The sequence below is a fragment of the Callorhinus ursinus genome, unplaced genomic scaffold (assembly GCF_003265705.2).
Source record: "Callorhinus ursinus isolate GAN/ISIS: 27379988/994484 unplaced genomic scaffold, GSC_fseal_2.0 scaffold4, whole genome shotgun sequence".
Taxonomy (NCBI): Eukaryota; Metazoa; Chordata; class Mammalia; order Carnivora; family Otariidae; genus Callorhinus; species Callorhinus ursinus.
The window spans coordinates 143425897-143437939 of record NW_027397066.1 but is presented as its reverse complement, the minus strand read 5'-3'; the positions used below and the strand labels follow the sequence as shown (position 1 = coordinate 143437939).

At 38.3% G+C, this 12043-nt stretch overlaps 1 protein-coding gene across 11 annotated transcripts in view; it reads right to left on the bottom strand.

The window, feature by feature from the left end:
• Positions 1-9724: 9724 nt before the first annotated feature.
• Positions 9725-12043, bottom strand: part of PALLD (palladin, cytoskeletal associated protein) — a 419708-nt gene continuing 417389 nt past the window's right edge. For 10 of the 11 annotated variants that reach the window (XM_073892470.1, XM_025874433.2, XM_073892474.1 and 7 more), the window contains one exon: positions 9725-11919. In XM_073892470.1, the coding sequence (XP_073748571.1) occupies positions 11747-11919 (173 nt within the window). In that variant the 3' untranslated portion in view covers positions 9725-11746. The remainder of the gene's footprint in view (positions 11920-12043) is intronic. The other variant, XM_073892473.1, reaches the window with a different exon arrangement.

Here is a 12043-nt window from a genome sequence, read left to right as displayed (position 1 = left end):
ATCATCTAGGACAACGCTTAGCCTTCACATTCCTGTAACAAGCCATTCCCCAGGCTTCAGGCCTTAGAGCTCTGTTTCTTTTCTTTTCTTTTCTTTTTTTAAAATATTTTATTTTTATTTATTTGACAGAGAAAGAGCACAAGCAGGGGGAGCTGCAGAGGGAGAGGGAGAAGCAGGCTTCCCACTGAGCAGGAAGCCCAGTGCAGGGCTCGATCCCAGGACCCTGGGATCATGACCGGAGCCCAAGGCAGATGCTTAACCGACTGACACCCCTGGAGCTCTATGTCTAAGTACTTTCATTCTCAGAAGAGCTTCTTACAGTTTGAACTGTCACCTTTATGACATGTGATTTGCACTTTTGGCAGAGCACTAACTTGAGTCATTAAATGTCTCAGGCTGGTGTGGTAGCTTCTTAAGTAATAGTGATAACAGCAACCGGCCCAGTGCCCACATAGCACCACAACTTCTTTATTCTTTACTTGTCATGTAGATAGTAACTTTCTGGCAGTGATAGAAACAGTCCTTCCTAGGGAAATGTCTGTTGATGGTACTTATGATGAAATGAAGTCTAAGAAGAAGATGAGCTTTCCTAGCCTGAGAATCAGAAGTTTTATTGTAGGAAAAATTATCCTGTATGACCTCACTTCTTCAAGCATTTTGCCCAGGATGTTAATGGTCTTATGGAGACTGAAGAAAAAGAAGGCTTTTATGACAGACTTCTTGAAAAACATACACTGTAGCAATTTCTTTGGGATTCCGCTAGATTGAAAAATTTCTTTATTGCAAGATTTATAATGTTTAATGTATTGATGTGTGTATTTAATTTCTTTTTGTATCTTTTGTTATTGAGGCATAATTGACGTGTCATATTGGTTTCTGGTGTACAACATAATGATTATATATTGCAAAATGTTCACAGTAAGATCTAGTTAATATCCATCACCACACACAGTTACAATTTTTTTTTTCTTGTGATGAGAACCTCTAAGACCTTCTCTTAGCAACCTTCCTTTTTTTTTTTATTATGTTCGGTTAGCCACTGTATGGTACATCATTGGTTTTTGATGTAGTGATCAACAGTTCATTAGTCGCGTGTAACACCCAGTGCTCATCACCACACGTGCCCTCCTTAATACGCACCCCCAACCCCCTCCCTTCTGTAACCCGCAGTTTATTTCCTGGAGTCGATAGTCTCTCATGGTTTGTCTCCCTCTCTGATTTCTTCCCATTCAGTTTTCCCTCCCTTCCCCTGTGGTCCTCTGCTCTATTCCTTATGTTCTACATATGAATGAAACCATATGATAATTGTCTTTCTTTGCTTGACTTATTTCATTTAGCAAAATCCCTTCCAGTTCCATCCATGTCGATGCAAATGGTGGGTATTCATCCTCTCTGATGGCTGAGTAATATTCCATCGTATATATGAACCACATCTTCTTTATCCATTCGTCTGTTGAAGGGCATCGCGGCTCCTTCCACAGTTTGGCTATTGTGGACATTGCTACTATGAACATTGTGGTGCAGGTGCCCCTTCTTTTCACTACATCTGTGTCTTTGGGGTAAATACCCAGGAGTGCAATTGCTGGGTCATAGGGTAGCTCTATTTTTAACATCTTGAGGAATCTCCATACTGTTTTCCAGAGTGGCTGTACCAGCTTGCATTCCCACCAACAGTGTAAGAGAGTTTCTTAGCAACTTTCAAATGTGCATCACCATGCTGTATATTACATCCCAGGACTTATTTATTTTATAACTGGAAGTGTGTACCTTTTGACCACCTTCACTATTTTGTTTACCCCCAGCCCCTGCCACTAGTTTTGGTTTTATTTTTTAAATTCCATAAGATCATACAGTATTTGCCTTTATCAGTCTGCTTATTGTACTTAGTATAATGCCATCAATATCTGTCTGTGTTGTTACAGATGGCAAAATTTCCTTTTTTATGGCTGAATAATATTCCATTGTGATATATACCACATTTTCTTTATCCATTCATCCATTAGTGCACACTTAGGTTGCTTCCATGTCTTGACTATTATAAATAAGGCTGCAAGAAACGTAGGGGTTGGGGCGCCTGGGTGGTTCAGTTGTTAAGCATCTGGCGTAGGCTCAGTTCATGGTCCCAGGGTCCTGGGATCAAGCCCTGCATTGAGCTCCCTGCTCTGCAGGAAGCCTGCCTCTCCCTCTCCCACTCCCCCTGCTTGTGTTCCCTCTCTCGCTGTCTCTCTCTTTGTCAAATAAATAAATAAAAATCTTAAAAAAAAAAAAAGGAAAAGAAACATAGGGGTGCATATACCTTTTTGAATTAGTGTTTTAATTTCCTTTGGTTAAGTATCCAGAAGTGGAATTGCTAGATCATATGATAGTTCTGTTTTTATTTTTTGGGGGGGAACCTCCATACTATTTTCCATAACATCTGCATCTTTATATTCCCACCAGCTGCACAAGTGTTCCCTTTTCTCCACATCCTTACCAACACTTGTTATTTCTACTCTTTTTGATAATAGCCATTCTGAATGTATGAGGTGATATCTCATTGTGATTTTTTTTTTTAAAGATTTTATTTATTTATTTGACATAGAGAAAGAGACAGCGAGAGAGGGAACACAAGCAGGGGGAGTGGGAGAGGGAGAAGCAGGCCTCCCGCTGAGCAGGGAGCCCGATGTGGGGCTCAGTCCCAGGACCCTGGGATCATGACCTGAGCTGAAGGCAGACGTTTAACAACTGAGCCACCCAGGTGCCCCTCATTGTGGTTTTCACTTGCATTTCCTTAATGATTAATGATGTTGAGCATCTTTTCGTTTGTTTCTTGGCCATCTGTAGGTCTTCTTTGGAAGATGTCTTTTCAGATCCTCTGCCCATTTCTTAGTAAGATTTTTTTTTTTTTTTTTTTTTGCTATTGAGTTGTAGGAGTTCCTTCCTTAAACCCTTTATCAGATACAACATTTGCAAATATTTAAAACCATTCAGTGGATTTGCTTTTTGTTTTGTTGATGGTTTCCTTTGCTGTGAAGAAACGTTTTAATTTGATGTAGTCCCATTTGTTTATTTTTGCTTTTGTTGCCTTTGCTTTTGGTGTTAGTTCCAAAAAATCATCACTAAGATTGATGTCAAAAAGCTTTCTGCCTATGTTTTCTTCTAGGAGTCTTATGGTTTTAAGTCTTATGTGCAAGTCTTATTCCATCTTGAGTTATTTTTTTAATGTATGATGTAAGACAGTGGTCCAGTTTCATTCTTTTGCATGTGGCTGGCCAGTTTTCCCAGCACCACTTATTGAAGAGACTGTCCTTTCCTCATTGTATATTCTTGTTACCTTTGCCATAAATTAATTGACCATATATGTATGGATTTATTTCTGGGGTCTGAATTCTGTTTCATTGATCTCTGTGTCTGTTTTTATGCCAATATACTGTTTTGATTACTGTAGCTTTGTAGTACAGTTTAAATAAGACCATGATGTATCCTGTTTTGTTCTTCTTTTTCAAGATTGCTTTGGCTATTCATGGTCTTTGTGATTCCATACAAATTTTAGGATTATTTGTTCTATTTCTGTGAAAAATTCCACTGGAATTTGGATGGAGATTGTGTTGCTTCTATACATTGCTTTCCATTTATTTGTGTCTTTTTCATGAAAGTTTCTTTCATCAATGTTTTCATCAATAGTTTTCAGTGGATAATTCTTTCACCTTGGTTAAATTTATTCCTAGGTGTTTTATTCTGTTTGATGCAATCATAGATGGGACTGTTTTCTTAATTTCTCTAATATAGCTTGTTATTAGTATATAGAGACACAGCTGATCTCATATATTGATTTTGTATCTTGAAACTTCACTAAATTCATTTATTCTAATAGTTTTATGGTGGAGTCTTTAGGGTTTTGTATATATAGCATTATGTCATCTGTATATAGTGATGGTTTTACTTCTTTTCCGTCTTGGATGCTTTTTTTTTTCTTGCCTAATTTCTCTGGCTAGGTCTTAGAAGACCTATTATATTGACTAAAAGTGATGAGAGTTGGCATCCTTGTCATGTTCTAATCTTAGAGGAAAAGCTTTCAGCTTTTCATCATTGAGTATGATGTTAGCTATGGGCTTGTCATGGACAGCCTTTATTATGTTGAGGTACATTCCCTCTATACCCACTTTTTGAGAGTTTTTAAAATCATAAATCAATAATGAATTTTGTTATATGCTTTTTCTGCATCTATTGAGATAATCATATGATTTTTATTCTTCATCTTGTTAATGTGGTATATCACATTTATTTGTGGGTGTTAAACCATCCTTACATCCCTGGAATAAATCCCACTTGATCATGTTGTATAATTCTTTTAATGTATTGTTGAATTTTGTTTGCTAATATTTTGTTGAGGATTTTTGCATCTATGTTCATTAGGAATACAGGCCTGTAATTTTCTTTTCTTGGGATGTCCTTGTCTGGTTTTGGTACTGGGTCATGCTAGCCTTGTAAAATGACTTTGGAGATATAGTCTCCCCTTCTATTTTTTGGAAGAGTTTGAAGAGGATTGGTATTAATTTTTCTTTAAATATTTGGTAGCATTCACCAGTGAAGCCATCTGGTCCTGCACTTTTGTTTGTTGGGAGGTTTTTGATTACCAATTCAATCTCCTTATTAGTATTTGTTGTGTTTAGATTTCTATTTTTTCTTGATTCATTCTTGGTATGTTTTAGGTTTCTAAGAATATACCTAGTTCTTCTAGGTTGTCCAATTTGTTAGTATATAATTGTTCATAGTAGTCTCTTCTGATTCTTTGTATTTCTGTGGTATTAGCACTGATGTCTCTCTCCTCTTTCATTTATTTTATTCATTTGAGTCCTCTTGCTTTCCTTGTAAGTCTATTTTGTTTATCTTTTCAAAAAAACCAGCTCTTCTTTTCATTGATCTTTTCTATTGCCTTTTTTTTTTTTTTGGTCTGTATTTATTTTTGCTCTGCTCTGTTATTTCTCTCCTTCTACTAACTTTGGGCATGTTTGTTCTTCTTTTTCTAGTTCCTTGATGTATAAATTAGGTTGTTTGAGATATTTCTTGTTTGTTAATGTAGTCATTTATTGTTATGAATTTCCCTCTTAGAACTGCTTTTGCTGCATTCCATAGGTTTTGATATATTTCCATTTTTATTCATCAAGGTATTTTTTTATTTTTCTTTTGATTTCCTCTTTGACCCATTGGTTGTTCAGTATCATGCTGTTTAATCTCCACATGCTCGTGAATTTTCCAGTTTCCTTTTTGTAATTGATTTCTAGTGTCTTACCATTGTGGTCAGAAAAGATGCTTGATACGATTTTAATCTTCTTAAATTTATTAAGACTTGTTTTGTGGCCCAACCTGTGATCTGCTCTGGAAAATGTTCCATGTGTGCTTGAGAATGTGTTCTGTTACTTTTGGATAGAATGTTCTGTATATGTCTTTTAAGTCCATCTGGTCTAATGTATTGTTTAAGGCCACTGTTTCCTCATTTTCTATCTGGATGATTTATCCATTGATGAAATTGGGGTATTAAAGTCCTTTGCTATTATTATATTGCTATACATTTCTCCCTTTAGATCTAATATTTGCTTTTATATTTGCATTAATATTTGCTTTATATCTGTAGGTGCTCCTGTGTTGGGTGCATAAATATTTGCAAATATTATATCCCCTTGTTGGATTGACCCCTTTATTATTTATAATGACCTTTTTTGTCTCATTACTGTCTTAACTAATATCAGAAAAAAAGACTTTCATCTACCCCACCTTTCCTTTGGTTGCCATTTCCATGGAATGTCTTTTTCCATCCCTTCACTTTCAGTGTGTGTGTGTTCTTATATCTGAAGTCTCTTGTAGAAGGCATACAGATAGGTCTTGGTTTTTATCTATTCAGCCACTCTGTCTTTTTATTGGATAATTTAGTCCCTTTTCATTTAAAGTATTTATTGATGAGTATGTACTAATTGTCATTTTGTTAATTTGTTCTGGTTGATTAGTAGTTCTCTTTCCCTTCTCTTGCCCTTTTCCTTTGTGATTTGATGATTTTCCGTAGTGGTATGTTTAGATTCCTTTAGCTTTTGTGTGTCTACTATTGGTTTCTGCTTTGTAGGTACCATCAGGCTTACATAAAACAACTTATGTTGATAAGTCTATTTTAAGTTGGTAACGACTTAAATTTGCACACATTCTAAAGCTGACTTTTTTACTCTACCACACCCTTTTTATGTTTTTCATGTCACAGTTTATACCTTTTTATCTTGTGTGTCCCTTAACTAATTATTGTTGTTAGTTATTTTATTATTTTTGTCTTTTAACCTACATTCTAGCTTTATAAAGCTACCTTTACTATATATTTACCTCTGCCAATGAGATTCATACTTTCATATGTTTTCCTGCAACTAATTAGTGCCATTTCTTTTTACCTTAAGAAAGTCCCTTTAACCTTTCTTGTAAGGTTGGTTTAATGGTGACAAACTTTAACTTTTGTCTGGAAAACTCTTATCTCTCCTTCAGTTCTGAATGGTAACTGGGTAGTATAGTTTTGATTGGACTTTTTTTTTTCTTTCAACACTTTGAATGTATCATGCCAGTTCCTCTGCAAAGTTTTTGCTGAAAAATCTGCTGATAGTCTTATGGGGCTTCCCTTGTATGTAACAAGTTCGTTTTCTCTTGCTGCTTTTAAGATTTTTTTTTTTCTTTGTCTTTAACTTTTGACACTTTAATTATAATGTGTTTTGGTGTGGGTCTCTTTGAGTTCATCTTTTTTGGAACTCTGTGGGCTTCTTGCATTTGGATATCTGTTTCCCTCCCCAGTTTTCGGCCCTTAGTTCTTGAAATAAATCTTCTGTCTCTTTCTCTTTTTTCCTCTGAGACTCCTATACTGCAAATGTTGATCAGCTTGATGTTGTCTCATGAGTCCCTTAAGCTATCTTCACTCTCTTCATTTTTCTTTTTGCTGCTGTGATTGAATGAGTACCTGTGCTCTATCCTCAAGTTCATTGATCCTTTTTCCTTCATCTAGTCTTTTTTCCCATCATCTCTAATTTTTTCCCTCTAGTCTGCTGTTGAGCCACTCTATTATATTTTTCAGTTCAGTTATTGTATTCTTCAGCTCTGTGACTTCTGTTTAGTACTGACTTATATTTTCTTTCTCTTTGTTGAAGTTCACACTTTGTTCATTCATTCTTTTCCTGAGCTTGGTGAGCATCTTTATGAATATTATTTTAAACTCTTAACAGGTAAGTCATTTATTTCCATTACATTAAGGTCTTTTTTCTGATGTTTTATCTTTTTCTGTCCTTTAGAATGTATTTCTATGTTTGTTCATTTTCCTTGATACTCTGTTGGTTTTTATGCTTTGGATAAAAGAGCCACCTATCCCAGTCTTGAGGGAGTAGCCTTGTGTAGGAGATGAATTTTATTGTCCCATCCAGCCCTAGCTCAAACTTCTGTTATTGTCCAAGCAGCCTACTTCATCTTTAGTGGCTCCTAGTAGTTGAGGCTGTGCCAAGACCTGTCATTATGCCAAATGGAGAACCTCAGTCGGCGCTTAGATTCAGGCTGTTTGGAAGCCAGATTCTTAGCGACATTTAAAGTATGCAAATATACTTCTTCCAGGGGAAGACCGGGAGGAGGGTATATCTGCTGCCTCTGCACCAAAACCTGGGGTTATAGCCAGTTAAGAGCTGTTTCTTTGTTTGCTACCATTCTGTTGAGCCCACGAACACAAGCCCTGCTGGCCACCAGGGCCAGGCTGTCAAGGGACGTGCCCGCCGGAAAGAAGCCAGGAAAGCAGGGGTACCAGATGTAGATACAAGGTCCTTTCTTGGACATCCCGGTGAACTGAGGTGGGGCGGAAAGAGAGCTTGAAGATGGTGCAATGCTGGTCTTCTGGGTCTCTGGAGGGCATTGTAGTCAGCCCCTAGAAGTGTATTTAATGACAAGCCTCCCCTCAGGGCACAGCTATGAAGACAAGCCAGTCGTCCTCTTTCAGAGAGACCTGGCAAGGCCTTTCAGTCTGCTGCCTCTCTGTTGTGTCTTGGGTGGGGGAAAGCTGGTTACGAACTTTCTCCATTACAGTCTTATGGGACTTGTGAACGTAAATCCTCTGGCCCCAGAGCCAGGCTGTCAGGGGGTGTCTGCTGGGCAGCACCTGCAAAAACCAGGGCATCAGACATTTGCACAAGCTCCCTTTGGGGAGATAGCAGCAACCTGGAGTGAGGCAGAGGGAGAGTGTGAAGATAGGGACTGGCCCTGGAGGCCTCTGGAGAGGATTCGAGTTGGCCCTTAGATGTGTGTTTCATTAGAAGCCTGCCCTCGGCCTCCAGCTCTAAGGATAAGCAAATAGTCCTCTCTCACAGAAAGACTGTTTCATTCTGTCCCTGTTCTGCCCTCGGGCAGTAGGTGGTTAAGAACTCCTTCTCTGTCCCAGGGGACCTGCCTCCACGAGCCACCCCAGCCAGGCAATCAATGGGTGTCTCCTGGGCGGCAGCTGCAGAAACCAGGGTGCCAGACATATGCACAAGCTTCTTTCTGGGAGATACTGGTGACCTGGAGTGAGGCAGGGGATGAGCACGGAGAAAGTTGGTACTCACCAGCCTCAGTCTTCGGAGATTATTTCAGTATACCCCTAGATGTTTGTTAAATTAGGTGTCTACCCCTCAGGCTGAAGCTTTAAGATAAGCAAATAGGCTGCTTTCACAGAAAGACTGGTCCCTAGGGTAGGCAACCCCGTGGGAGCCTTTTAAGAACTATTTGTCAGATTGCTATAGCCTTGTGGGTCTTGTGGATGTAAGCCCCATTGGCTTGTGAAGCTAGATGTTTTGGGGGTTTTATCTCTCAGATGCATTCTTAAAAGTTGGGGTGCTCATGTGGGGTTCAAATCCTTTGGTCCTGAGGCTGAAGCCCGGGGTTTTGAGTTCCCTCCTGATTGTAGGTTTAGAGGAAATTAAATTGTTAGGTATGTTGTTGATTTGGTGTGTCTGTGGGAGGAGGTGTGTTCAGGATCCTGTGTCACCATCTTGAACCAGAACCCTCTCTAATTTCATAGATGCCAAGAGAGGGCATATGCTTTGTGGTCACAGAATACTTCCCCCTGGGGCATCACAGGAACCAACATTATTTACATGCATATAGGCAGAATTCTGAGATGGCTCCCAGGATTCCCACTTCCTGGTGTCTACACAACTCTCAGTTATCCAATCAAACACAAATTTAGGTGTTGCTTTGGAGGGATTTTAATTAGATTAAAAAAATCAGGTGATTTTAAGAAAGAGGGGTATTCACTTGGTCTTGACCTAATCAGGTGATACCTTAGAAGGGCCTGGGCTTCCGACAAGATCAAGGCATGAGAGGGATCCATTCTGAGGAAGATTCTTTTTGTTGGTTTTGAAGATGAAGGGGAGGACATGGCAAGGACTGCAGGTGGCCCGTAGGAGTTGAGAGTGGCCCCTAGCTGACAGATTACATTGAGGCCTCCATCCTACAACTGCAAGGAAATAAATATTTTCACAACTACTTGAACTTGGAAGTGCTCCAGATGAGAATGTAGTCCAGTGGATGTGCGTGCTAATGTCAGTTAGCCTTATAAGACTTTGAGCGCAGAACCCAGCCCTTCCGACGCGTAGAACTGTGAGCTAATAAATGTTATTTTAAGCTTCTAAGTTTGTACGAATTTGTGACAGCAGCAATAAAAAACTAAAACAATGGAATATTTTGCTTCACAAAATTGCAACTATTATTTGTTAAATATTTATTGATGTTAAATCCACATTACACCAGCACAACAATCCAAAAAGTAGTATGATAGTACTTTTTTTATAAATACAACATAAAAGGTGGCAAGTAATGCTACTTAATCCCAAACCCAGCAAATTAGCAGTCACATTCAGAAAAATTTGGCAAGTAAGATATGACGTTAAGTCATAATTCTACGATATAGATAGGTCCATGAAAGACTTTGTATTGTATCTTAAATTCCATATTAGCAACGCATATAAGTGTGGTCAAAGAAACTTGCACCACTCTGCAAAGAACATCTGCCACCCAGTGATCAAGCCTATTAATCATTTAAAACTTGGTTGGTGTTCTTAGAAAGTAGAAAGCTGTACATGTGAAGCAGTAATATGAAATATATGGGGTGGTACACAGATATAAAATTATTTTAAAAAATACTACGTATTGAATTAACTGAGCTAAGACAGGTCAACATTTTTATTATAAATAATGAAAGATATATGTGTTTTGCATAAGGAATACAGTGTTTTCTTTTCATAGCAAAGTACCATTAAAACCTCATGTTTTATAATATAATATCTGGCCAAATTGTTTTTTTTCCCCTTTTTAAAGTTTATTGGTTCCGACTTAAAACCATCAAGTCTGGTCAGAATCGTGTCAATCTAGCTGTCATAGGATCATATGCATTCAAAAATCAGTCTTTGCAGAGACGTCTTTACAAACTACCCGGAACCCAGCACCTTCTTAAGGCAAGGTTGCATGGCAGCATGGAAGTGAACTCATATTTTCCACTCACCATATCATGGTGCCATTGGAAAAAAATTAATCATGGCACAAACCTGTTTTTGTCTCAACCAAGTCTCCATTTCCCTCCAGTAGACTAGCTCCTACCGGCAGTTTCTCATTGATGCCAATCTTGCAGTCTCAGTCCATTTTCCACTTACTCGACACAGCTAACCTCTTCGGCGACTACACAGACTTCAGACACACTGGAACTTCCACAGCACATGTGCTCCAATCTCCAGCTGACCCTAGATCCCCTGACTTTTGAATGGCAGTGTATTTTCACCTACACTTTAGGTTACTTTTGAGGAAAACCAAAGAAAAGCCTGGCCTTCACCACGTCTCCTGCCCCTTCTACTTTACTTTTATCTAAATGAGTACAAGTGTGCTGGTAGCATTTTCCTTCATTCTTCCTACTCCTTCCAGACCCCTCTTTCCTCTGAATACCATACGCCTTGGTCATTTGGGGGATTTGGATGTCTTTTGTGGAATGGGCTGTAATACGGTTCTGCTTTATTCGGAATACTTTATATTATTTATATTTAAATTAGCCTTTTAATATGGTTTGTAAGTAAGCTTCCTACCAAGGTAGCATGAAAAGAAAATACTACACATATAGAAAAAGGTGGTTAAGAACTAAGGTATTAACCTTGTTAGAAAACTCTCGATACTAATAAAATTTAAGGCAAGTAATTCCTTCCTTGTGATTTAATATAAAACAATTTTGCAAAAACAAGGCATTTACTTGGATTTGTCATTCCCTCTTCCTTTTCATCCCTATATATTGCACTTGGTTCACTGTAGCTGTCTGAACACACTGCCCACTTAGAATCGTTTTAGTATTATTTGTGGTATATTTGCCTCCTGTTAAGCATTCCACACTGTCATGTCGTGTAGCACCTACAGCTAGTGTTTAAGGCACTTTGGAGAATACAAATTCTGGTTACCTTTGAACAGTTGATCTCCGTTAGCATTTTGGCATTTCAGAAAGCTTTCATCACAGAAATTCCACAAGTTCTAAGTTGGATGATGAATGTAAATTTTCTGTGCAATGTGTACATTTCTATGAGCATCACCTATTTAAACTCTAAGTTTGGTATATCAAGTAAGAAAAATATTATTTTGGTGTTTATTTCTTATAGTCAAAGGTATGTTTTGCCCATTACATAATGTGAAAAAGGAGTATGTTGGTCAAGGCAATGGCTGTTTCAGTGTTTTGAGCGTTAACAAGAATGTTGGATTACAGGTCCTCACTTTCTACCAAGCCGGTATTCAGTGTCAGGTGAGATGGGCTGGCTTCAGGTTGGAACGCTGCTTTAATGTCTAGTCCCTGGTCCGAAAGTGCTGCATAGCGACTGGCTGAGGGCCGTACTTTTTTTGGCTTGGTGCTCTGTGGCTGCTGATGCCACTGGGCTACAATAAAAAAGGAGAAAAATAAAAATAAGATTAAAAAAAACCCAAGATGTCACTGGAAAGCAGTTAAATGTTTCAAGTAAATAGAGAATGTCTTTTGATATATACCAGGCACATGTTCTTT